At 50.1% G+C, this 27,481-nt stretch overlaps 1 protein-coding gene across 3 annotated transcripts in view; it reads left to right on the top strand.

The window, feature by feature from the left end:
- Positions 1–27,481, top strand: part of ABCC1 (ATP binding cassette subfamily C member 1) — a 139,967-nt gene that overhangs the window by 54,830 nt on the left and 57,656 nt on the right. For all 3 annotated transcript variants that reach the window (XM_042971136.1, XM_042971137.1, XM_042971135.1), the window contains 7 exons: positions 5,592–5,653; positions 7,850–7,981; positions 16,347–16,577; positions 17,213–17,390; positions 19,116–19,277; positions 23,213–23,305; positions 24,816–25,019. In XM_042971136.1, coding sequence (XP_042827070.1) covers positions 5,592–5,653; positions 7,850–7,981; positions 16,347–16,577; positions 17,213–17,390; positions 19,116–19,277; positions 23,213–23,305; positions 24,816–25,019 — 1,062 coding nt within the window. The remainder of the gene's footprint in view (positions 1–5,591; positions 5,654–7,849; positions 7,982–16,346; positions 16,578–17,212; positions 17,391–19,115; positions 19,278–23,212; positions 23,306–24,815; positions 25,020–27,481) is intronic.

Here is a 27,481-nt window from a genome sequence, read left to right as displayed (position 1 = left end):
AACTTACCTGTTTCCTTTTCTGCACTGGCAGTGGGGACCTTCTGTCAGCCTGACATGACTCCTAATAATCTGAAAATCCCGGGGTGCCTGGGTGGTTCAGTTGGTTAAGTGTCCAGCTTCGACTCAGGTCATGATCTCACGGGTTGTGGATTTGAGCCCCGCGTCCAGCTCTGAGTTTTCGGATTTTGTGTCTCCCTCTCTCTCTCTCTCTCTCTTCCCCTCCCCACTCATGCTCTGTCTCTGTCTCTCTCTCTCTGAGAAATAAATAAACATTAAATAAACTTAAACAAAAAATAACCTGAAAATCCCTGTTTGGATTCAAAGGAGGGGGGAAGTGAATTGGACAAAGCTCTTGGAGAGTGCAAATTAGAAACTGTGAAACGTTCTTGTAAATAATGTGATCTCACTGCTTTGGCAGGGTGCATTTTCTTGCAGCAGCTGGGATTTTTAGTAGCCGGGCTGGGGATTCCTCTTTTCCCTCTGGGCCATCATTTCTTACAGTCTCAGGGGTACGACCCCCATTTGTATACAGTAGGGCGAAAAGGGAATGAACGTGCCTTCGATTATGCAGTCACAATATTGCTTCCTTCTTGTGCCACGGCTGGAGTTGCCTGATGGTGAGAGAATGCCGGGATTGGTGAGCCCCCTGTGCGCATAGATGCCTAATGCCCTGCTGTTTGCACGGTGTCTCTGTGCAAATGAGAAAAAGACATTGTACCCACTCCAGGTGGATGAGTTTGGGAATGGCCGGCCTCCTTCAGGCTGATGCAGCCCCTCAAAGGCACAAGACTCGGGGGTCTTGTTGAGCTGTGTCTCATTTCCCACCTGCCCCTCAGCTGGGCATCTCTGTATGAGGTCTGTAACCCGCACAGCTATGCTCCGTGTCCTGTTGTAAGACTCAAGGAAGACCGGATTTGGAAGCAAACGGCCGTCACTTGGGCTCTGGTTTTAGGCCTTAGTAACCGCTGTCTCGGGGTGTTGTGGGCTCTGATGTAAGCAGGGCTTAGCCAGCTTATTCTGTAGAAAGCCAGATAGTAAATATTTAGGCTGTGTAGACCACGTAGTTTGAGGTGCACCTACTCAGCTATGCCATTGCAGCTCAAAAGCAGATGCAGACAGTATGTAAATGAGTGGGCGTCACCATGTACCCATCAGACTTGACTTTACCAGCAGCCAGCCTGTGGGCCTTTCTTTGGCAACCCTTATATGAAGCATCTGGTACAGTGCTTGGTGCACCGTGATGCTACGAGAAATAGAAGATGGTACTATTGTTTCTACTGTTAGTATTAATCCCATTAATCCCATTTCTCCCACAGTCACTCCGCACCAGGTACTGTTCTAAGGATGTAACATGCTTTGTCTCATTTAAGCGCATCACTAGGTCCCTTGGCCAAGGTCGTCACGGCTAGTAAGTAGGGGGCAGGGCTGGGATTCAGAGCCTCTCTCTCACCTCCTTGCTGTTTGTTGCCTCTGACATAAGCAACCCCCCTGGCCCCCTTCTCTCCTGGGACCTTCATTGTTTTCCTCTGGTGCAGCTCTCTCTGTTTATACTTCTTTTTCTTTTTTTAAGTGTTTATTTATTTTTGAGACTAAGAGCACAAGCAGGGGAGGAGCAGAGAGAGAAAGAGACGGAGACATAGAATTGGAAGAGGCTCCAGGCTTTGAGCTGTCAGCACAGAGCCCGACATGGGGCTGGAACTTATGAACCGTGAGATCATGACCTGAGCCCAAGTCGGACGCTTAACCACCCAGCCTGGTGCCCCCCTGTGTTTATACTTCTGTATTTATTTGCATCTTGGTTTGCTTAGTGTTCATCCCCCCAAGCTGGGAAGCGGTATTGGGTGGGGACCACACTGTGTCGTGCATAGCCCTGTCCCCAGCCCGTAGCCATCTCCTGGCATATAAGCAGGCCCTCCCTAAACGTTTGCTCAAGAAATGAGTCATTGCCAGCTGTGCCCCCTCCCCCTCCCGCTCCCTGCCAGAACCCCGGCTTTTCCCGGTGCGTCAGAATTGGGCTACAGTTGAAGTGCATGTGAGATTCCCTGATAACTCGCTCACCACCAGCCCACAGAGCAAATACCACCACCTGTTCCATGAATAGTGTTGCCACCCCGGGTTGGAAAAGTTCCAGCTTACAACACTGTCCCACGGACACAGTTCACTTCTCCCTCCTTACAGTCCTGTGAGGAAGGCGGAGCAGCCAGCAGACCTGCTCCCATCTTTCAGATTCAGAAACTGAGGCTTTCAGGTGAAGGCACTTGCCTGAGGTCATTCAGGTACAAAATGGCAACCCTGGGATTTGAGCCCTGGTTCCACAGTTGGAACTTTCTCTGTGTTAGATGGGTCCGGAACGTAGGTCTGTGAGGCGGCAGTGTCTGATTTCCTTATTAAAACTTTTGTGAGGGGGCACCTGGACGGCTCAGTCAGTTGAGCGTCTGACTTCCGCTCAGGCCATGATCTCACGGTCATGAGTTCGAGCCCCGGGTTGGGCTGGCTCCTGTCAGCACAGAGCCTGCTTTGGATCCTTTGTCCCCCCGCCCCTCCCCTGCTTGCGCTCTCTCAAAAATAAAATTTGCATTAAAAAAAAAAAAAATCTCCTGAGGCCAGGGCCCCAGCCCGAGGTCTAAGCTGGTCTGGGGTGGGACCCTGGCCCAGCGTGTTCGGTGAGCTTCCCAGGTGACGCTGGCACAGGCGGGGCTGGGACACTCCAGAAACTCCTGGTACTCCATGGCCCCGGAGTGGAGCCCAGGATGCGTGTCTGTCACTGGGGAAGCTTTTCATCTAGCTTTTCATGATGGAAACTTCCGCGTGTGCACATACGTAGCCGGCAGGGTATCACCAACTGCCACGGACTCTTCACCCTGCACCGCGTCGTAGGTAAACATTTCAGCGTGTATCTCTGGAAGGCAGGGCTTTAAACGTATTTAGTAACTTGTTATTTTGAAATAACTTGACTTACACAAGGTTGTAGAAATGGTAGAATGGCTGTCTGCCCTTCTCCCCAGTGAGAGTAGGTGAAAGAGAAGAGTTCTTCTTTTATTGCATTTTCTTAAAAAACACATTTTTTTGGGGGCGCGTGGGTGGCTCAGTCGGTTAAGCGGCTGGCTTCGGCTCGGGTCATGATCTCGCGGTCCGTGAGTTCGAGCCCCGTGTCGGGCTCTGTGCTGACAGCTCAGAGCCTTGAGCCTGTTTTGGATTCTGTGTCTCCCTCTCTCTGCCCCTCCCCTGTTCATGCTCTGTCTCTGTCTCAAAAATAAATAAACGTTAAAAAAAAAAAACACATTTTTTTAACGTTTATTTTTGAGACAGAGAGAGAGCACATGCAGGGGAGGGGGTAGAGAGAGAGGGAGACACAGAATCCGAAGCAGGCTCCAGGCTTCGAGCTGTCAGCACAGAGCCCGACGCGGGGCTCGAACCCACGGACCGCGCGATCATGACCTGAGCCGAAGTCGGATGCTTAACAAAATGAGCCACACAGGTTGCTTTTAAACAGTAAACCATTGCTACTGCTATCTGGCCTGAAAGCATTAATAATAATTGTTGGATTTCGTCAAGTTTTCCAGTCACCCATTGTGGCTGCAACGCGCCACATCTTAACATTCTGTCCTTCCTTGTATATTAGCTGGACCACTTCCATGCAGAGACACTTCCCCTGTGGGGAAGTTCCTTTAGAAAAGGTGGGAAAATGCTTGTTGTCTGCCCATCTTTTCTTCTCAGAACAACGGCTTGCTTCACTTGTGTCTTTTCACGCACGAGGCCAGAGAGTTGCTCTTTTTTTTCCGCGTCCGTGTGAGATTGTGTATTTAAACATATGTGATGTTTAAATGGATGTTAAACAGACGTCTCAGTCTGTTCTACTTAGGATCCTGATTGTGACTCACACTGTCCCTTTTTAGGCTAATCAGAGTCACTTCTGGTTGCTTCTCAGGTCTTGGGGCGCCTGGGTGGCTCAGTGGGTTAAGCGTCCGACTTCAGCTCAGGTCACGATCTCGCGGTTTGTGCATTCGAGCCCCACGTTGAGCTCTGTGGTGACATCTCAGAGCCTGGAGCCTGCTTTGGACTGTGTCTCCCTCTCTCTGCCCTTCCCCTGTTTCCATGCGTGCTCTTTCTCCCTCCCTCCCTCCCTCTCTTTCTCTGTCTCTGTCAAATCTAAATAAAACATTAAAAATTTTTTTTTAATTTAAAATTTAAACTCCACCCGAATTTAGCTTGCTTGGTATCAGGCTTATCTGGTATATTTCCTGCCAAACCCCTTTGCCAAGGAGACTCTGGGAGTTAAAAACAAACAAAAACTTGATGCCCTGGTCCCACCCTCAGCCAGCTTAATCAGAATCTCTGGGAGGTGGGGACCAGGTACAGGGTTTTTTTGTATGTTTTTTTTTTTTTTAAATTGCTCGCAGCCTGGATGGAAAACCACCAAGGCACAACATATGTTCTCGCCTGGCTCTCCCGTGCTGTGTCTCTGAAAAAGGGCTAGAGACCTCATCCTTGCCTGGCGAGCGCCCTTCACCAAAATGTGTATTTCAGAATGTCGACCTCCATGTATCTGCTTGGAATGGAAAGTCGGCCCTTGCTGGCGGTCACGGAGGCTCCATGCTGACATCACTCTCCTGGTCTTTGCATTATTGTTGGATTGTGTCGGTGACTTCCCATTGCCCTTGGGATGAACCCCCAAATCCCTTACTTGGCCTCCAGTGTAGACTGGTCAGCCCCCTCTTAGTTCCTGGAGTAGGGTTGTGTTCCCTTCTGCCACGGGGCCTTTGCACACACACCCTTGCTGCCAAGACTACCCTGCCTCTCCCCTTTACTTGTCATCCTCTACTCTTCAGAGCCCAGCTCGGGGATGCCTTCTTTGACCTTCGTCAGAGAGATCAGCCCCCGTCCGCTTATCCGCTCTCTTGCCGTGAGCTCACTAAGATACCAGTGATCCCACCGGTAATACTGACCTATCTTCAGGAAACAATCCTGACTGCAGTTGTGGTTGAGTGCCCGCTCACAAGATCCTTTGATTAATGGCTCTTTCCGGACGCTGCTAGGGGCTCATAGTCTGTTTTCACCACTTGCCTGGCAAGGTCATCCCATCTGTCTGTTCCTCTGTGTCTTTATCTCCAAAGCGAGGATGGTGCTTTTATCTCCTTGGTAGGCTGGTTCTAAAGATGAGATGAAATCGTTTGCATAAAGTACTTGTAACACAGCTCGCTCGCAGAGAAGTTAGCAGGTGTTATTCCTACCCCTGTGCACGGTGGGCTTCTTGATGGCAGGGATTGTGTCTGCTCAGATTTGTGTGCATGGTGCTAGGCATATAGCAGGTGCTCAGAAAATACTTGTTGAACGAATGAGTGAATGAATGACTGGGGTAACTTCGGGGGACCTGGGCAGCGCCACCGCCACTGGGTCGCGGTGGGGATTTAAGAGGGGGCAGGGATGTGGCACACTGTACCACCTTTGCACATAGTTTTGGGGTGCCAGTCCTCGGCGTGAGGGTGGCTGCTGGTCATTTGAGAGGAAGACTGGTCACGAGCGCCGGCCCAGATGAGAAGATTAACGGATCATTTCTCTTTTCCTCCCACCCTGTGTTTTCTCTCCGCTAGAACCCCTGCCCGGAATCCAGTGCCTCCTTCCTGTCCAGGGTCACCTTCTGGTGGATCACAGGGTAAGGCCAGGCCGGTGCTCTCCCTCCCTCACCCTTCCCCCGGGTACGAGCGTGCCTGCCGGGGGCCCGGGTCTCAGGTGCTGACCCTGCGCCCACATGCACGGACTCGAGTTGTGTGAACCACGAATGGCTTGCACCTCTGCTCACGGCTTCACCTGGGGCCCTTACAAGCCTTGTGCTCTGAGCTTTCAGATTTGGGTACTTTTTTTTTTTTTTTTTTATGTCAGGTATAATTACCAACATTGGCATTGTTTCAGACCCCTTGCTAGCAGAAAAGTAATACCCGTGCTCCGTAGGAAATGTAAGAACATGCATAGATCAACAATCAGAAAACACCCAAGGCAACCACTGACAGCGGTGTGATGGGCTCCCCTCTTGTCCTTTTTGGGGCACATTTTTTTCCTGCACGTCGTCAGCATCTTACCTGGGATTATTTGAATCCTTTTCCCCTCTGATAAGCCTGGTTCCTTGTCTTTATAAACTTTTCCCAAATACCTTTTTTTTTTTTTTATTAAGTAGCTTTCAAATTACTGTTAAGAAATAGCTTTTTCAAATTTTTTAATGTTTTATTTCTTTATTTACTTACTTACTTTTAAGTTTGTTTCTTTTGAGAGAGACCGAGAGAGCAAGCCAGGGAGGAGCAGAGAGAGGGAGAGACCGAGAATCCCAAGCAGGCTTCGCGCTGTGAGCCCAGAGCCCGACACGGGGCTCAGTCTCACAGACCTCGAGATCATGACCTGAGCTGACACCAAGAGTCAGAGCATTAATTTGAATGTGGACTGTGGGCTCTGCCATCATCGCTCAAATTTCTGATTTTGGTAACGGTGCTCTGGCTTCTGTGACAGCGTGTGGGTTTCCTTATGGGGATACACGCTATTACAACCTAGTCTGAAGTGTCTCAGAAAAGAAGTGTGTTTGTGGACGTGTGTGTTTATGGCTAGAGACCCAGAATGGCTCAGCAGATGTGGCAAGATGTAAGGAGCGGTGAAGCAGGCGGAGGGCGGACTGGGATTCTTTGTGCAATTCACGTGATTTTCCTGTGACTTTGGTATTAATTCAAAATAGCAAGTTACAGTGATAGGTTTACTTTTTATTATGCAGCTGTTCAAACACGTAGAAAGATTAGTCTAATCAGTCTCAATAAACTCATCACCCACATTTGACAATTATTAATGCTTTGCCACTTGGCCTTAAAAAATATTTTTTTGGGGGGGGCACCTGGGTGGCTCAGTCAGTTGGGCATCCAGCTCGGCGCAGGTCATGATCTTGTGGTTTGTGAGTGTGAGCCCCGTGTTGGGCTCTGTGCTGACGGCTCAGCCTGGAACCTGCTTTGGATTCTGTGTCTCGCTCTCTCTCTGCCCCTCCCGCACTCATGCTCTGTCTCTGTCTCTGTCTCTCTCTTTCAAAAATAAATAAATATTAACAAAAATTTTATTTAATTTTTAAAAAATTTTTTTTTTAATGTTTATTTATTTTTGAGACAGAGAGAGACAGAGCATGAACAGGGGAGGGGCAGAGAGAGAGAGGGAGACACAGAATCAGAAGCAGGCTCCAGGCTCTGAGCCATCAGCCCAGAGCCCGACGCGGGGCTCGAACTCACAGACTGTGAGATCGTGATCCGAGCTGAAGTCGGACGCTTAACCGACTGAGCCGCCCAGGCGCCCCAAAATTTTAAAATATATATATGTTTAAAAGAGGTTTTTTAAAGGTTATTTTATTTTGAGAGAGAGAGAGAGCTGGGGAAGGGCAGAGAGTGGGGGAGAGAGAGAGAATCCTAAGCAGGATCCACGCTTAGTATAGAGCCCCACACAGGGCTTGATCTCACAAACCACAAGATCATGACCGGACCTGAAATCGAGTCACACACTTAATTGACTGAGGCGCCCCCCCCCCCCCGCCGCCCCGCTGCCCCCAAAATATTTTTTAAGCAAATCAGAGTGATTGTAATGATCTCTACCTTAAATAGTTTGTGTCTCTAAAAAATGGGGCCGTTTTGCCCTGGGCGGCCTCACAGAATTAGCAGTGATCATTTAATGTGCCCGTATGTGCCATACGTATTCCACTCTTGCCAGCTGTGCACTGCCCTCGGCCGCCCTGGCATGGAGAGCGGGCTGGCATGGCAGGTGTCGGCAGCGAGGGTCACCCTCCTCTTCCTCTCCAGACTGTCATCACCTCCCCCTTGTGTTTTGGCCCCAGGTTGATGGTCCGGGGCTACCGCCAGCCCCTGGAGAGCGCTGACCTCTGGTCCCTGAATAAGGAGGACACCTCAGAGCAAGTCGTGCCCGTTTTGGTTAAGAACTGGAAAAAGGAGTGTGCCAAGTCCAGAAGGTAAGTGTGAGCCTCTCTGCGACGACCTGACCACCCCTTTGCTGCTGCCTCTCGCTGACTTCATGGTCCTGGGCAAAAGCTGCTTTACTCCTCCGAGCCAGTTTTTGCTCATCTGCAAAATGGGCACGAGTTGTACCTGTAGCGAAGGCAGTGTGAGTAGGAAAGAAGAGAGAAAAATGTGCATCGAGCAGTGATTGGTTCTGTTGGCTCAGCAGGTGTGTGCCCAGCCGCACTCCCCAAGGCCGCCCCACTTTGCCTGCCTTGCTCACGGCATCTGGCCTCCTGGGTGTTCTTGCTGTTTTACGTGTTTTTGCTTCAACACACCACGCCCATCACTTCCGCGGGTGTTCAGCCAGAGAAGCCCCCATCGAGGGTGCTTTTGACTGTGCTGGATTTATTTATTTATTTATTTATTTATTTATTTATTTATTTATTTATTTATTCATTCATTCATTCATTCATTCATTCATTCATTTATTTAATGTTTTTATTCATTTTTGAGACAGAGACAGAGCATGAGCAGGAGAGGGGCAGAGAGAGAGGGAGACACAGAATCCGAAACAGGCTCCAGGCTCTGAGCTGTCAGCACAGAGCCCGATGCGGGGCTCGAACTCACGGACCGCGAGATCGTGACCTGAGCCGAAGTCGGACGCTTAACCGACTGAGCCACCCAGGCACCCCGACTGTGCTGGATTTAAAACTAAAATAGACGTTAGTTTTTCGACCCGAAGGCGCAAAGGGTTCTGTGTAGCCCCCTGTCCCTGCACCTGCACAGCTTCTGTGATTATCAGTATCCCCCACCAGGTGTATGGATGAACCTACACCTGGTGCATCATTATCCTCCCTGAGTCTCTAGTTTGCATTATGGTTCATCCATAGCGTCCTCGATTTTCGATGCTCCTCCCACATAAGCTGCATGCCATCTCATGATCTCTTTTCTCGGGTTATTTATTAATTTTTATGTTTATTTTTGAGAGAGAAAGAGAGACAGACAGAGTGGGAGGGGGACAGAGAGACACGGAGACAGAATCTGAAGTAGGCTCCAGGCCCTGAGCCATCAGTATGGAGCCCAACACGGGGCCCGAACTCATGAGATCATGACCTGAGCCGAAAGTTGGACGTCCCACCGACGGAGCACCCAGACGCCTCTGTTCTCAGGTTATTTTGGGAATCAGGCCAGGGCCTCCCCAGCACATTCTTTAATTTCCTCAACTCTGAGACATGTCAGTTGTATGATACATCATTATGTCACGTGTCAACAAAAAAGGAAAATGGCTGTCATACTAAGGTAGGTCGTTGGCCCTGTGCACCCTGGGTCCAGAGGAGCCGGTTGAGAAGCTGTGAGTGACTTGGGGCAGTGGCTGGTGGCTGTAGGGGCAGAACAAAAAGCGTCTGTTATCAGTCCTGTGGTTTTTATGCGGTGGACCTGTCGTTGAGTTGCACTGGCAGACGATGGGGCCAGCCTGGTGTGTTGCATCTGCCTGAGAGCAGTTGGCCCTCCCAGAGAGAAACCCTGGACTTGAGGTCTGGTTCCTCACTCCGTTGCTGGAACACCCAGCGTAAAGGTCTTGGGTCAGGCTGGACTGGTGGGTGGGAATTTGGGACGTTGGTGCCATCGGCCAGTGGGACGTCAGCAGAGGACCTTGTGACTCTGAGCTGGTGGCCTGTCCGTGGTGGCCATGGACACGGGAGAAGTTTTCTTAGGGGAGGCGTGTTGAGCGTGAGTCTCTGTGGGTGAGCACGGCGAGACGGGAGGTGTTTTCTGCACATCCTGCCCCTGCTGAGTCTGGTGCCCGTGACCCGCGTGAAGGTTCTCAGGCCCAGCTTCCCTCGCAAGCCCTGGCCGGTGGCATCCTTCGTGATGAGCAGGTTGCTGGAGACGGCGTGGGAGAGGTTGCCAGGGAGGCTCCGCGGAGAGAGGACTGGGCTTGCACAGGAAGCTCTGTCTACCTCCGGTCTGGCCCTTACTGGATTCGTTCAGCATATGTGATATCTGCTGATCATGTGTAGTCTTTTCAGACCCTTGGGGTTTGGAGAGGCTGTCCCTCAAGTCCCTTCATGCCCTCCTCCCCTGTTTTGTACTCAGAGGGCTTTTGACGGTTCAGTGAGATCAGCATCATGCGATCAGCCCTGTCCTAGGCCTGGGTAAATGGCAGGCAGGTGGAACTGCACAAGTTGTCTTTATTTTGTGGGTGCGGCCACGGGCTGGGCGCTCCCATCTTGCCTGGGTGGGCGAGGCGAGAGCGGGCGCCTCAGGCTCCATCGTGGGCCACGCCCCAGGGGCGTCCGTGGCTGTTTTCATACCCTGGCCATTAGGGGTTCTCAGCACGGGGGCTCAACGCCCTGGGTCATTGGCAGATGGGTCACTTGCTCTGCTTCCAGAGGCATAAGCCAGATCTGGCACCTGTAACCTCTGTGGAAGTGGTGGGCGATTGGAGAGTCCTGTTCTGAGCTGGAATTTCTCGGTGTGGCCTTTTGTAGCAAGGCCTCTCCATTTCACCAGGAAACAGGATGCAGGTGGGAGGGAGAAATTATAGAGGGGCCCCAGCAGACCTTGTGGGGTGACGGATGTGTTCCCAATCTTGGCTTTGCTGACAGTTTCACAGTTGTATGTATCCCTACATGTCAAAACTGACCAAATTGTATACTCCCGTGTGTGGAGTTTATCATACATCACTTATACTTCAGTAAAGCTAATATATTAAAAAATCAGAGTGTTTAAAGATTGGGTGGCTCAGTTGGTTGAGCTCCTGATTTCGGCTCAGGTCATGATCTCACGTTTCGTGGATTTGAGCCACGCATCAGGCTCTGTTGTTGACAGCTTGGAGCCTGGAGCCTGCTTCGGACTCTGTGTCTCTGTGTCTTTCTCTGACCGTGCCCTCCCGCCCGCGCTCACATTCTGTCTCTCTCTCTCAAAAGTAAATCTAAAAAAACATTAAATAAAGATGGGGTTGAGTATTTTGCTCAATTGTCTTTGTTTTATAAAGAAATGCAACAGAAAATACAAAAAAACAAAACAAAGCACCAACATACACATGTTGAAAAGTGGTTCTCAACCTTTCAGACTCATTGCTGCCTTGAGAACAAAAGATTTTCTAACACTGATACAGTTACTTTAAGGTAATATATCAATAGAAATAACCCACCCACACATCTAAAATTTTTTAAGTTAGCAAAATGCTTTTATTAGACTTTGTTTTTTATTTTATTTTTTTAATGTTTATTTTTGAGAGAGAGAGAGACAGAGTGTGAGCGGGGGCAGGGGCATAGAGAGAGAGAGAAATAGAACTTGAAGCAGGCTGTAGGCTCTGAGCCATCAGCACAGAGCTCGACGGGGGTGGAGATCATGACCTGAGCCGAAGTAGGATGCTTAACGAGACTGAGCCACCCAGGCGCCCCTCTCCCTCAACACGAAAGAAAAACTGAAGTACAAGCGATTTGTAGTGAGACGGCATGTATTTCAGTGAGTAAATGCTCAGGTGCACGCTGGAAGAACGGAACGGAGAGTCACCGCTTGTCCCACTGTGGAGGATGCTCTGTGACAGCTGCTGTTCCCTCCACATCTCCAGAACCAGTGTCAGTCACCCTCACAGAAGACGTTTTACAGAGTGGTGGCCAACACTTGACAAAGTTCTGAACAAAATGCAGTGTTCCCTTAATGTCAACAATAGTTGCGTTCCTGAAAAAATTTGAGTATATTTAAATTTGCAAACAAAACCCCATAAAACACTACACAATGTGGATTTATGTCTAAAAACAGAGTTAGATTCCGGGCTTAGGTCATTTCAGGCAAGCTCTTCAAGCTACACCCATTGCTGTTGGGATCTTTTTTCGGGGGGTGGCGGGGGACTGAAGTTCTGTCCGTCACAGAAGGTCTGCTGTCTGGCTCCATCACTGACTGAGAATGTGGAATTTGCAAAACAACCCTCTCTTTGAGAACCTCTGGTTTTGAGGAACCGAAAGCATTCAAGAAACAGAAAACTAGAAAAGGGTAGGAGAGTAGGGGAAAGATCTTGAGTCATTTGGATTCGTAAACAACACATTTAAAATCCTGCCTGGGCTACAAGTTTCGAGGGGCTGTGCAGGTGTTTCCCACGCCCATTGTGGTTTCCAGAACTACTGTTCTGTGTAATGTTCCCTCTGAGTGAGTATGTGCGTTAGGTTTGTAAAATCCGTTCCCTGCAGTTGTAGGTAAAGTCTGCCCTTCTGTGTTCGATTGGGTATTTATTACAGGTCAAACACCATGTTCAGAGTACATCCAGAAAATGTGCAAATTTTAATCGAACTAAGATTTTTTTTTTTCTTTTACTGTTTATTTTTGAGAGAGAGTGAGCGAGCACGAGCGGGGGACGGGGAGACCCAGAAGCTGAAGCAGCCTCCAGGCTCTGAGCGGTCAGCACAGAGCCCGACATGGGGCTCGAACTCACGAACTGTCAGATCATGGCTTGATCTGAAGTCCGACGCTTAACTAACTGAGCTACCCAGGAGCCCTGAGCTGAGACTGTTTTAAGTTTGAGATATGGCCTCTCCTGAAGCCTTGAAGATGAATGACAAAGTCATCTGTAGCTCCTCATTGCTCTTTGGCTGATTCCAGCCCCGGTGAGGCTGCTTGCTCCCTGTCCCGTTCAGATTACCCTGAAGTTCTTGGTGTTCTGGGAAGGGCTGCCAAACCTCATTTCAAAGCCTTAGCTCCAGGCCTTGCCCATCCTCTTCTCCCCATTCTCTCATCCTGCGTGTCTGTGCTTTGACATCACCTCCGGGAAGCCCCCCATGATAGCACCCCTCACACAGTCTTGAGAAGTCATGATTGCTAATCCTTTTTTCTCATGAGGCTCTGTGGGGCTGTCTCCAGCGGTTGGCCCAGAGCCATGTGTTTAGTTCATTAGTGGACAAGTGACTGATGGGCATCTCTACCTACATTGGAATCCGATCCACAGAGAAAGTCCCTTTTTCTTCTGAGCCTTCAGCCTCTCCACCCCTTTTGGTTCCCCTGCTCCTGGGCAGTTAGTTTTCTCCTGACTCAGACCTTTCCCTTCCAACTTTCCTTTCCCCTCCCAGCCTGAGCTCACAGATGCCCTACTTGCTTCCTCTCCCCTCCTGGAGTGCCCGCCTCCTCTGTGGGCCTCTTTTTTTGCTGCATAGTTTTCTTTCTTGGCTTGGCCTTAGCTGATCGTTCCCACTGTTCTTGACCTCTCCCACCCGGGCCTGAGCTTTCCTCCTTCTCTGCCTGCCCAAGACCTTCTCCCTGACCCTTTGGCACCTGTCTCTTGGCCTCCGGAAACAGCCCTGGGTCACCAGCAGCCCACACAGGCCCAGGGTCAGGTCCTGCTTAGGAAGTGGTGCAGAGAATGAATGGAGAGGGCCGAGCCACTCCCTTCCTGTCTGCCTGGCCCTCTTGTCTTCCTTGCCAAGGACGCCTGCGTGTGCTAAAGAAAATTCTGAAACTCCTAGCTGGAATCCCAGCTTTGGGGGCGGTCAGTAAAGGGAGCAGGAAAGACCTTGTGTGGTGACATTGACAACGGGGTTGGTGGAGGGATATATCTCCCCTGCAAAGATGTCCGTGTCCTGATCCCCAAACCCTTACACGGCAAAGGGACTTGGCCTGATAGGATCCCCAGGGTCCTTGTAAAAGGCAGGATGTCAGGGAGAGAGAAAGAGAGGATGGTCTGTAGTTGGCTTTGAATTGGAGGAAGGGGCCACAAACCAGAGAAATCTAGGTGGCTTCTGGAAGCTGGAAAAGACCAGGCAACAGATTCTCCCCTAGAGTCTCTAGAAGGAAGGCCACCTTGTGGGCCCCCTTTAGATTTCTGACCCCCCCCACCCCTGAACCACGAGGCAATAAATTTGTATTGCGTTAAGCCACAAAGTTTGTGGTAATTGGTTACAGCAGTTTCACCAGAGTTTAGGTTTTATTCTGGGTGCAGTGGAAGCTGTCAGGGGATGATCTGTTATCAGGAAGGTCCCTCTGGCTGCTGTGCAGGGACTTGGTTGTCAGGGAACAAGAGTGGGAGGAAATGAGCGAGCAGGGAGGAGGCCCAGGGGGTGGTCGCTTGCATGGGCCAGAGGCCGTGCACATGGAAAGGGTGGATGGATGTCCGCACACATCCCAGGAGGGAGACGGACAGGACCCGCGCCTGGTCAACCCAGGAGCATGGAGGAGATTCCCGTGTTTCTGACCCTTTCCTGGGGGTTGGGGGGTGGGGAGCCAGCCAGGGCGGGTTGGAGGGCTGTGGTCTCCAGCAGAAAGCGGCAGGTGGTATAAATGGTCAGATGTGGCATAGATGTGACAAATGCAAGTCCTCTGCAGTTGAGCGCTGTTCAGTGTCCTCCCGCCATGGAAGGAGTTTGCAAATCACAAAAGTTGGGTTGGGTGAGGATGCGCCGTGTGTTTCGGGGTGGTGCTCACGTCGGGCCATTGGAATGTGTTGCCTTGACTGTAATTTGGGAGATGGGAGCTGGGGTGTGTGTCTCTCGCTGTGTAACATATTCGCCCGTGCGTAGCAGCTGAAGATGAGAGCCAGCATTTACGATCTCACACGACTTCTCTGGGTTAAGGATCCAGCCGTGGGCTAGCAGGCTGGTTCCAGCCCAGCGTCTCTGGAGGTTGTGCTCGGCAGGTCAGCTGGGGCCACATCATCTGAAGGCTTGACTGGGGCTGTAGGCCCTGCTTTTAGTTTGCGTGTGGCTGGCAAGTCAGTGCTGGCTCTTTGCAGCGTCTCACCATGGGATCTTGCCCCATTTCCTCCTCCTGTGGTACTTGGCTTTGCCCAGAGTGAACGACACAAGAGAGGGCAAGACGGAAGCCACTGTGTTTGCCGTGACCTGATCTCGGAAGTGGCCCGCACTCCACTGTTTCTACTCTGTCCTCTTCCCAGTAGAAGGGGACTCCACCGGGGCGAATGTGAGGGTTCCAGTTTCTCACATGGTTGCACACACTCGGCATTATATGACTTTCTGATGATCCACCGAGTGGACGTGAAGTAATATCTTTCCTGTGGTTTTGGTTTGTGTTACCCGGATGACTAATGAGATCAAGCAGCAGTTCATGGTCATTTGCGTATCTTCTTTGTCTTTTTTGAAATTGGGTTTTTTTTTTTCCTTATTGTGTAGTGAGAGTTCTTTACATGCTCTGGTTACAAGTCCTTTATCAGATATTTCCTTTGCAAGTATTTTCTCTCATTCTGTGGGTTGTCTTTTCACTTTCCTAATTGTGTCTTTTGAAGCACAACATGTTTTTGAATGTTTTATTTGAGAGGGAGAGAGAGAGAGAGTGCGTGTGCACGCGAGCGAGCATGCACAAGCACGGGAGGGGCAGAGGAAGAGGGAGAGAAAGAATTGTAAGCAGGCTCCGTGCCCATTGTGGAGCTCGATTTCACGACCCGGAGAGCATGACCCGAGCCAAAATCAAGAGTCAGACGCTCAACCAACCGAGCCACCCAGGCGCCCCCAACGTGTTTAATTTTGACCACGTCTAGTTTATCGTTTTTTTTCTTTTGCGTCTGCGTTTTGTGTCATTTTTCAGAATCCACTGCCAAATACAAGGTCATGAAGATTTTCACATGTTTCCTTCCAAGAATTTTTATAGTCGTAGCTCTGTGTTTAGGTCTTTTTGACCCATTTCGAGTTGATTTTTGTACGTGGAATGAACTAAGGGTCCACCTTCCTTCTTTTGCGTGGCTGTCTGGTTTCTCCGTGCCACCTGTTGAAAAGATTATTCTTTTTCTGTTGAACAGTCTTGACACTGTGGATACCCTAAATCAGTCAGGTTTATTTCTGGTTCCACTGATAATGTGTGTGTCTGTGGTTCTGTGTGTGTGTGTGTGTGTGTGTGTGTGTGTGTGTGTGTGTGTGTGTTTATGCCTATCTTGATTAAGTTTTGAAATCGGGAAGTGTGCATTCTCCAATTTTGATTTCCTTTTTAAAGATTGTTTTGGCTGTCCTCGGTCCCTCAAGTTTTTATATGAATTTTAGAATCTGCTTGTCAGTCAACTTGGATTCTGATCAGAGATTGCATAGAATCTGTACATTACGGTGGGGCTGGCACTTTTCAGTGCCTTTTCACGTATATGAACACACTGAATTTTCACAACAGCCCTGTGGGGTAGACTCGTCCCTGTGTCCCCATTTAGCAGATGAGGAAACTAAGGCCTAAAATGGTGAAGCAACTTGACCTCAAAGTCACAGAGCTGGCTGGCCAGGAGCCTGCGTCTGTACTCCTAACCAGCATGTTCGGCCGCCTTTCCGCCGTGACTGGTTTTCTTTGGCTGGGCCCCCCCGAGGGGGTGGGGTGCCCTGGCCCTCCCCCCGGCTGGCTGGCCCGGTTTCAGGAAGACCCCAGAACCGCTCCACACTCCTTGTGTTCCAGGCAGCAGGCAAAGATCGCGTACTCCTCCAAGGATCCCGCCAAGCCGAAAGGGAGCTCCCAGGTGGACGTGAATGAGGAGGCCGAGGTTTTGATTGTCAAGTCCCCTCAGAAGGGCCGGGAGCCGTCTCTGTTCAAGGTGTTATACAAGACCTTCGGGCCCTACTTCCTCATGAGCTTCTTATTCAAGGCCCTCCATGACTTGATGATGTTTGCCGGCCCGGAGATCTTAAAGTAAGACCCCTTCCCTGCCCGCTGCATGAGTCTTTGTGTCCTTGACCTTTCACTTACGGTACCCTAACCTCTGCCATGGGGTCACGTGGCCTGGCTCCGTGGGCTTGAAGCCAAGCCTCTCTGCCCTGACCCGCTTTGCCTCATGCTTTGCTCGAATACCATCCAAGCTAAGGCCACTTTGGTTGCAAGGAACAGAAACGTACCAGGCTTCCCTGAAGCCTAAAGAGGCAAGAGAGAGGATTATCTGTGGAAACCAAGGACAACAGAATGAGCCAGATCGTGTCGCACTACAGCCTGAAAGCAGAAAGTCAGAGAGGAGCTCCCTTCTCTCCTCTCTCTGTTTGCCTGTCTCTTTCTGTCTCTTTGGGGCCACATGTCCCTTCTCTCCGCTTTGCTAACGCCGCCTCTCACAGTCTCTGTTTGGTCACCTCTGGGTGACTGTCCGGTGATGAGACTGGAGGCGCGGGGCGCCCGTCGGGAGCAGGTTCAGGCCACCCGTGCAGCCCCGTCACCGCCCCGGGTCTGTTTTCCCAAGCGTAACACTCAGGAATAGCGCCCGCCCCGCCCGGCCCGGACACGGTCGAGACGCTAAGTCCCTGCCGCATGCGTCACGGCGTTCCTTCCTCGCCCCGCAGATTGCTCATCAACTTCGTGAACGATACGAAGGCCCCGGACTGGCAGGGCTACTTCTACACGGCGCTGCTGTTCGTCAGCGCCTGCCTCCAGACCCTTGTGCTGCACCAGTATTTCCACATCTGCTTCGTCAGCGGCATGAGGATCAAGACGGCCGTCATCGGGGCCGTCTACCGGAAGGTGGGTGAGGCCAGGCCTGGCGCACGGGCCCGGCCGTGGCCCCAGACCCTGCGGGGGCGGGTGGGGGGGGGCTTGGCCGGGTCGCCCCCCTCTCCCGCCCCTCCCGGGACCACCGTGGGGATGCCGAGCCCGGCTTCTGGAGCGGCAGCGTGAGGGTGGCCCCTGTGATGTGGCGGGGACTGACCCATCAGGCGCGAGACCTTAGCAAAGCTGATTTCAGCCGTGGGTGTGGGGCATCTGCTTGGGGCCGTGTCGGCCACGGGCAGCTGGATTTCTTGTTATTTTTCAAATTTTTTAAGTTTACTTACTTATTTTGAGAGAGACCAAAGCAACGTGGGCAGGGGAGGGGCAGAGAGAGAGAAGCTGGGAGCTGATGCGGAGCTTGAACTCACAAAACAGTGAGGTTGTGACCTGAGCCGAAACCCAGGGTCAGACGCTTAACCGACTGAGCCACCTAGGCGCCTGCGTAGCTGAATTTCTTAGGTGGCACCTGACGTGGGAAAATCCGGGTTCACATCCTGTCTCTGCTGTTGATACTCTGGGCTGCTTCTAACTCTCCATTTGCACTGAGCAGGACGTCCTTTCCCTCGATAGTGGAATACATAGGATTTGTACACATCCAGCTGGTTTTGTTTTTGTTTTTTAATTTATTGTGAGAGAGAGAGCGAGACAGTGCGCGCAAGTTGGGGAAGGACAGAGAAGAGAGAGAGAATTCCAAGTAGGCTGTGCAGTGTCAGCACAGAGCCCGATGCGGGGCTCAAACCCAGGAACTGTGAGATCATGAGCCGAGCTGATCTTGGATGCTTAACCGACAGAGCCACCCAGGCGCCCCTGTACATCCGGCTTTAAAGGAATTTCTTGGTTCCTTCATTTCTTAGCTTCTGGGGCAAAGACACTGCTTGAGCAGGGTTGACAAGAGACTGCCTAGGAGACAGTCAGGAACCGTGGACTGGTCATTGGTGCTCAGCCCTGTCTGTAAGTTAGACTCCCCTGGAGACCTTCCAAAACCCCTGGTCCCCAGGCTACACCATCAACAAACAAAATCAGGATCTCTGATTTTGGGTGGGACCTGGGCACCGATGTTTTTTAAACTCCCCAGGTAATAGTGTGAAACCATGTTTGCGAACCAGGATAATTTTATCCTTCCAGGAGATGTTTGGAAAATGTATGGAGACAATTTTGGTTCTCTTAACTGGGAGTGGGGCCATCTAGTGGGTAGAGGCCATCTAGGGGATGTGGTGAACACCCCACAGCGCACAGGTTGGTCCCACAGAGGAATACCCACCTTCAAATGTCAGTAATGCCAAAGTTGAGAAGCCCTGACCTTGACCTTGCTCCTTGAGTGTTCTCTGCAGACGAATGGCATCTGCATCATCTGGGAGCTTGTAAGAAATGCATAGCCCCAGGTTCCATCGCCGTCCTACCAAATCTGAAACCACACTGTAAGTAACTTCGCGGGTGATGTGTGTGCACCCTGAAGTGTGTGAGGCCCTGGTTGAGGCCATCTCTGGGGTCCTTTCCATGTTGAAGAAGTCAGGGCGAGGCAGTGAATGTCATTGGTAACAGCGGGAGCTTTGCGATGGGACAGACGAGGCAGCGAGGGAGGAGAAAAGAGAGTGGGCTTTCCACTCTTGAGCTGTCTTCTTCCTTCGCAGGGGCCTGGAGGGTGAGTCCCGGGCTGTCTCCTGCCGCCCTCACCTTCTTCCTCTCTCCTTTGTCCTGCAGGCCTTGGTGATCACCAATTCAGCCAGAAGGTCTTCCACGGTCGGGGAGATCGTCAACCTCATGTCCGTGGATGCCCAGAGGTTCATGGACCTGGCCACGTACATCAACATGATCTGGTCAGCCCCTCTGCAGGTCGTCCTTGCCCTCTACCTCCTGTGGCTGGTGTGTGTTTGACGTCATTCGCGTGGTGCAGAGGGAGGGACCGCCACATGTGGGCGGCGGGGGGTGAGGGAGTGGGTGTTCATAAACAGAACCTCTGTATTCCTTGCCGTCATTCACGTTTTACTTTCTGGCCTGTTAGACAATTGGTGGATATCTTATCCCTTCCCTTGGTCACTGGGTTTATGCCCTTTTTTTTTGGTGGCATGACAATTGTTTGCGTTTGTCTTTTTTTTTTTTTTTTTTTTTTTTTTTTTTTTTTTTTTTTTTTTTTTTTATTTTATTTTTGGGACAGAGAGAGACAGAGCATGAACGGGGGAGGGGCAGAGAGAGAGGGAGACACAGAATCGGAAACAGGCTCCAGGCTCCGAGCCATCAGCCCAGAGCCTGACGCGGGGCTCGAACTCACGGACCGCGAGATCGTGACCTGGCTGAAGTCGGACGCTTAACCGACTGCGCCACCCAGGCGCCCCGCGTTTGTCTTTTTTTGACAGTGCATGTAATTAGTAACCTCACAACATACACACCGTATGTCTCCTACTGTATCCTCCCAAACACTAACCAGATTCCCTTTATTCACTAGTCCTAAACTGTGTTGGTCAAGATTCTCTGAGTTGCAAGGAAGAGAAATGGATTTTAAAACAGTCTAGGCAAATAAAGGGAATTTTGTGGGTGCATGCAACTGCAGAGTGCAGAGTACAGAGTATGGCTTCAGGCATGGATGGATCCAGGAGTTCAAGCAGTGCCATGAGGACTCAGTCTCACCCTTCTCATCATTTCTTGGCCCTATTTCCCTCTGAGTTGACTTTGTTCTCAATGGGATTTCCCTCAATGGCTTCTATCCCTTTAGGTTTATATCCTCTTTACTGAGAATGGTGTCCAAGAAAAGAGAATATTGCATTCCTCCTTGCCTCAGCCAGAGTTTCATGGAGGACTTAAGTTGATGAGATGCTCGTAGCCTAACCTCTGCCTTATTCTTTGTCACCTCTGAGCCTTTTCTTCTGCCAGGAATTCCTTTCCCTCTTTCTTTGCTAAGGATGCAGTGCTACCCATCGTTTAAGGCTGTGGCAACTGCCACATCCACTAATTCCTTTTTTTTTTTTTTCTTTAAATTGTTTTAATGTTTATTTTATTTTTGAGAGACAGAAAGAGAGTGAGCAGGGGAGGGGCAGAGAGAGAGGGAGACACAGAATCTGAAGCAGGCTCCGAGCTGTCAGCACAGAGCCCGACATGGGGCTTGAACTCAAGAACCATGAGATGGTGACCTGAGTTGAAGTTACTAGCGCTTTACCGACTGAGCCACCCAGGCACCCCACCACTAATTCCTTTTCGTTCTCAATGAGACTAATTTCTTCCTTTTTTTAAACCCACTAACTTTAGTATAGGAGTTCCTGTGATATTACATTCTGGAATAGTCTTTTGCTGCTCAGTGTACCAGCCCCTCCTCTCCTGATAAATGTGTCGGTTACTCACGGGCTCGGTGTCCTTCTTGTCTTATTTTTTATTTCCCACGACTGCAGTCCCACAGGGCCCTGGTGCCTAATAGGTGCACAGTGACTTATCTGTTGATATGACTATAGTTTACATTTTTTTGGTCTGTTTATGGAGCAGATGAGGGATTATAAATTGTTTCTGGTGATGAAACTTAGAAGTAAATACCAGAATCTAAATGTCTTTTTGGGCCTACATCTTGGGGTATCCACCTCCCCAGAAAGCACAGCCCTGGGTGAAATATTTCTGGAGCACATCTTTTAGAATTGGCCTTCAGGGCTCATTTATAAAGCATGAGGAAAATGGTTTTGTTTCAGATGAGGGTTGCTGAATGTGCTATTGACATTTGGGGTCCGATCATTTTTTCTTGTTGGGGGACTAGCCTGTGGACTGCAGGATCGTCGAGCAGAGTCCCTGGCCTCTTTGCACAAAATACCAGCAACACAAATCTCTCTCCGCATCCCCACCCCCACCCCCATGCCGCTTGGGACCCAGATGTCTCCAGACATGGCCTCATGTGTCCTGGGAAAAATTCTTCCCTGGTTGGGAGTTACTAGTTAAGATAGAAAATAGGATTTCTCGGGGCTCCTGAGTGGCTCAGTCAGTCGAGCGTCTGACTTCGGCTCAGGTCCTGGTCTCACAGTTCGTGAGTTCGAGCCCCACGTCAGGCTCTGTGCTGACAGCTCGAAGCCTGGAGCCTGCTTCAAATCATGTCTCCCTCTCTCTCTGTCCCTCCCCTGCTCCCTCTCTGTGTCTTTTTCTCTCAAAAACAAAAAGACATTAAAAAAGAAAGAAAGAAAATAGGATTTCTCTGTTTGACCATCACAAACACTGCATAGGATAGCGATGCTGGAGTGAGCTCAGGAGTCAGACTGCTTGGGTTCAAACCTAGCCTCTTCCATCGTCAGCTTTGTGACCTTGTTACTTGATGTCACTCCTTTGGAAATTGGTAATGGTAACGGTACCTCTCATCACAGGGATGTTGGGACCAAGGAATGAATCAAAGCAGGTGATGTTCAGAGAACAGTGCATGGTATATAGATCTGCCCAGTGTCTTTTCATTACTATTTGCTGTCAGAGTTCATTCTGAATGCTTTAGGTGGGGGGTAGAAATCACCTTCATTCTCAGAGGTGGATTAATCGTCCCTGGACGGAGATATGTCACAAACCGTCTGGAGCAACAGCAGCATTTTTGGGGAGAGTAGGACTGTTGTCCCTGAGGGTGATTACCTGGAAGAGACTAACGCTCCTGGTTTTCCAAATGCCGAATGGGAAAAAAAAAAAAATCACATCACCCTCTGGCTCCACCTGTGTGTAGCTGCTGAGTACATGTGCACTGGGCCAGTTTCTCAAGCCGTTTCTTTTTAGGTGTAGAAGGTACAAGATGGAGATCTGTGGCTTATCCTGACCTCTTAATCTGGCTGTCGATCCCTTATCTGCAATTGTGATAACAGAACAAGTCTGCCGCCTCTTATCTACAAATCCCCAAATCCAGAAGCTCTGAAAGTTTTCCTTAATTCATTTGGTGCCAAAACCTTACTTGAACTGATGTGAAGTACTTATGATCTTGATGATCTCTCTCAGTGTGAATACTCTGGCTTTGATGCTGGAAAAATCACTGTATTTGATTATGGAGGGCACTGCCAGGGCCCCAGTGGGCGCGTAGGGACACGCGGGTGTCAGCGGTCCCCAAGACCCCGCCAGGCTGACGAGTAGCTAGGAAGACTCTTGGCCCTGATTTGTACAGCAGGATGAGCAGAGGGTAAAGGCACAGGGGGCGGAGTCTGGGGGAAGCAGGTACAGACTTCCAAGAGTCCTGTCCCATCAGAGTTACACAGGATGCACTCAGTTCCCCAGCAGCAAGTTCTGATAATGTGTGAAATGTTACCAGCCAGGGAGGCTCGATAGAGACCGGACGCCCAGGGTTTTTATCGGGGGCTGGTCACATAGGCAGACTCTGCCTGGCACAAACTTGCAGAAGGCAAGGGTGGGGGTGGGTTTCTGCGTAAACCATATCGTTTGTACTAAGAGTTGAGGCCCGGTGAGCCCCTCTTACCAGTCCTGAGAATGGTGGCAACCCTCCCCAGATCCAAGCTCCCAGATCCCAGCCAGGGGCCAAATTTGTAAAGCAGGCCTTTAAGCAAGATAAAGCGCCCGGATGGCTGTGTTAACTCTCTTCTGCTTAACGTCTCAATACCTTCCTAAAGTTCTAATTTGCGAAGCTCCTCTGGACCCCAGGGTTTCAGATAAGGGGCCTGCATGCTCTTAAAGGGGTTGTGGGACCCCAAGAGATGCTCAGGAATAAATCTGAAAGTTCCTAACAGCCCGTCACAGGGTAAAAGTGACGCAGCTGTCCTGAATGCACTGGGCCAGGTCTGCGGAGTCCCTGTGGAGGGGCTCAGCTGGAAAGCCCTGTGTTGAAGGCCTGTGTTCTCTTCCGTCCTTAGAATCTGGGCCCCTCCGTCCTGGCCGGAGTGGCTGTGATGATCTTCATGGTTCCCGTCAACGCCGTGATGGCCATGAAAACCAAGACCTACCAGGTAGGGTGTCTGCCTCCATAGGGCCCCACGCGGAGGCCCTTGCTGGACGCCTTTCCATTTGGATTTTAGCCGAGTTCTTTCTGCCCAGGCCCAGGGGTTCTCAGCCTCACATCCCTGCTGGGATCCCCCGAGGAGTTCTCGCAAATGCTGATGCCTGGGCTCTTTTTCCGGGATTCTGATTCACCTAATATGGATAAGGCCTGGGCATCACTTCTTGAAGCTTCCATAGTGATGACAACGGACAGCCAAGGTTGAGAACTCCCAAAGTAGTTAGGCCTCACAGGCCAGTGACAAAAATCACATCCGTGGGCCTCCGAGAATTCCTTATTTCCCACGGAATTTAGTCATTTATGTGTTTTATGTGCATTTTCAAGAGTGGAAGAAAAACTAACCTTGACTCCCCGCCGCCCATTACCTTATGCTAGCCCTTCCACTGTTTTCAGAAATGCTTTTTAACTTTTAAAACCTCCAAGTAACAACAGCGCATGCCTTTTCCTTATAAAAGATGTTCAGTGGATACACAGTGTGTAGATTAAAAGGGAATGCCCCCTTCCCTGCTCCCTCAGTCCCAGTGAACACACCAAAGCAAAGCCTTCTAGAACTTTACATGTATTTATAGAGAGATCTCATTATCTAGTTGGGTCTGGTGTGTTTTTTGTGTGTGTGTGTTTTGTGCTATTACCATCATATATGTTTATACACCGACCCATTTGGCCAGCACGGTTTTAGCATTTGTCACCGCGTCTCAGGGATCCTTCTGTGGCGTAGTGTGGAGCCTGACTTCATTCTCTTGAGCTGGTGCGAGATGGTCCGAAACAGAGAGGGGTCGAGGTTTTTGTCTCTCATCCCCTATTGATGGCTATTTATGATGTGCCTGTGGGATTTCAGCTGAGAGCGCTTGGCCACATCAATGACGCAGTAGGAGAGACGCGTCCCAGGACCTGGGTCCTGTTGGAAAGAGGCCTCAGCAGGTGCGGGTGGGAATAGGGTAAACAGTGAAGGGGCTCTGTCCCTACGGCCCTCCCTTGAAACCACTTCGGTCACTGGCTTCTGCTTCACGTGACAAAAAAAAGAAGCGTCCTCATCTGTGACCCAGGAGTGACCACGGCACTTGTGATAGGTTCTCGAGAGCCTTCAATGACTAGGTGCATGTCAGATGCATCTGGAAAATGCCAGATGGTATTAGCAGCATTTAACAGTGGTATGGCCCAGTAAAGAAGCTAAAAAAATGGAGGGGAAAATAAGTCCAGCATCATTATCTGTCTTGTGTTTGGATCAGCAGAGTAGGACCCCTGCCTTTCTTCTTTCCTGGACACCTGCTTCGCAAATCTAAATCTAATTGGTGTCTCTACGTCCAGCGGAAGGGATCCAAAGCAGTTTTTTCTCAGGTGTAAAAGAGAGTAGCATACATAAGGATTGCAGGGTTGATTCCCCACCCTTCTGGGATGGCCTGGGGCCAGGGCCAGAAGTGAGCCCCTTGCTGTGGTGTTGATTGCTCCTGTCTCCAAAGGTGGCCCACATGAAGAGCAAAGACAATCGGATTAAGCTGATGAATGAGATTCTCAACGGGATCAAAGTGCTAAAGCTGTACGCGTGGGAACTGGCCTTCAAAGACAAGGTGCTGGCCATCAGGCAGGAGGAGCTGAAGGTGCTGAAGAAATCGGCCTACCTGGCAGCCGTGGGGACCTTCACCTGGGTCTGCACACCTTTCCTGGTGAGTGAGGCCAACCTGATCCCGGCCCCCCTCGCTTTATGTTTTGTTGTGTTTGCAAACCTACATATTTTTAAAAGGTCACGAGTTAGCAGGGCCCTCTCCTCCCACTCCCTTCACAAAGTGCTCCCTCCCCACAAATTTATGTTATTCAACAGCACTCAGTAGCTTCCAGCCCAGGGACACCCCAAAGTAGCCAGTTCAGGAACTGCTTGCTGGGCTCACGAGATAAGAAATTTGTGCCAGAATGTCAGTCAGGCTCCCTGCTTCCTTCCCTGAGAGCGTCTTCCTAAGAAAGCAGACCAGCTGAACCCAGTGGTGTTCTTGGTGCCACAGTTGGGCTACATTACAGTGTCAGCTTCTGATCTCTTGCCGGCTGGTCACAAACCGTGGAGGTGGCAGAGCCAGACGCATTGCACAATGTCCTTGTTTACTGTCTGTCTGTCTCCACTAGAATGTCAGCTCCGGGAAGGCAGGGACTGTGTTTTCTCTGTTTATTGCTACACCCTCAGTGCATACAATCGTGCATAGTAGGTGCTCGACACATACCGGTAATTCACTGTAAAAACAACAACAGGTGAAACGATTCAGAAAGTCCGAAGATGAAAATATATTGTCTTCCCTTCCATCTGTCCCTTTCCTCCAAAGCGACAGTTTCATGTATCTTTTTAGAAAAGAAATATTTGTGGATGTAGTTGGTAAAAAAAAAATATATATTTTTAATATATTCAAATAGAGTCATACATACTTAGTGTTCTATACCTCTTTTGTACTTTGAGATATGACCATTTTGTGCATTCACATCTGCTTCATCTGTTTATTTATTTTGGAAGAGAGAGCGCACATGAACACGGGAGGGACAGAGTGGGAGGGAGGGAGGGGGTGGGAATCCCAAGCAGGCTCTACAACGTCAGCACAGAGCCCGATGCAGGGCTTAAACTGATGTACTGTGCGATCATGACCTGAGCTGAAATCGAGAGTCGGACGCGTAACCGACGGAGCCACCCAGGCGCCCTGCTTCGTCTGTTTTAATGAAGCGTGGATGTTCAGTGCATGAATGTGCCAGAGTGGACTTAAGCGATCTCTTATTGCTGACTTTTTAGGATAGTCCCTGTTCTTTGCTATTATGATCCGTGTTGCATTGAATGTTCCGATATGCAAGTCTTGAATCCTTTAATGGGTCTTTCCCTGGCTGGCCAACTTTGAAAGTTTAGAGACAAAGTTTCTATCCCTAGACCACGAGACCATATAAAGATGGGCTGTGGAAACCCCTTAGGCACAGTGCACTGTTACGAATAGTTAAGAATAGGGGCGCCTGGGTGACTCAGTCGGTTGAGCGTCCGACTTCGGCTCAGGTCATGATCTCACGGTTCATGAGTTCGAGTCCCACGTCGGGCTCTGTGCTGACAGCTCAGAGCCTGGAGCCTGTTTCCGATTCTGTGTCTCCCTCTCTCTCTGCCCCTCCCCCACTCACACTCTGTCTTTCTCTATCAAAAATAAACACTAAAAAAAAAAAAAAAAAAGAATGGGGCACCTGGGTGGCTTAGTGGGTTGAGTGTCTGACCTCAGCTCAGGTCATGATCTCCCCATTTCATGAGTTGGAGCCCCACATCCGGCTCTGTGCTGACAGTGCAGAGCCTGCTTGGGATTCTTTCTCCCTCTCTCTCTGCCTCTCCCCCACTCACACTGTCTCTGTCTCTCTCAAAATAAATAAACTTAAAAAATATATAGTTAAGAATCATGCCCCCGGGTTCATTTTTTTTGTGTCTTTATATTTTTAATTATATCATGATTATCTTAATGCTGTCCTAATAATGACTGTTATTTCTCAGCCCTGTTGGCGAATATATATTCTTACGGGAGGTTTCTGTGAACTGTAGTCACACGTTTTCATAAATGGGAAGCTTTTCTATTACAGTGTTATCAGCTTCATTCGAGTCACAGGTGGAATGTTTAAGGAAAGTCTTGCATTTTCAGGGTGTGTCAAAGTGTGTTCCTTCTGACGCTGGGTTTTTCATCAGGCTCGACTTCATGTCTCCCAGAGTCTGAACTCGCCCAGGAGGCAGTGGGGTGGAAAGCAGTGAGGATCCAACTCGAGCCCACATCAGAATCACCTGGGAGGCTTGTTGAAACAAGATCCAGTAGGTCTGGGTGGGGCGTGAGTATTTGCATTGCTGACGGGTTCCCTGGCGTTACCGATTGCCCTTGGTTGGGGTCCACACTTTGAGGAGTGGAGTAGATGCCCACTGTTGACAGTGTGGTCGAGGCCCAGTAGCATCAGCATCGCCAAGGCGCTTATTAGACATGGAGACTCAGGCCCTACTGCAGACCGGCCTAAAACAGGATCTGAATTTACTGAACACCTCCGCCCCACACCCAGGTGGTGGGTACACACGTTGAAGTTTGAGAAACGCTGGCAAAAAGCAGAAGTGAGCAAACCTTTTCTGCAAAGGAGCAGTTCGTGA

The sequence above is a fragment of the Panthera tigris genome, chromosome E3, assembly GCF_018350195.1.
Source record: "Panthera tigris isolate Pti1 chromosome E3, P.tigris_Pti1_mat1.1, whole genome shotgun sequence".
NCBI lineage: Eukaryota > Metazoa > Chordata > Mammalia > Carnivora > Felidae > Panthera > Panthera tigris.
This window is presented reverse-complemented; position numbering and strand designations above follow the sequence as displayed.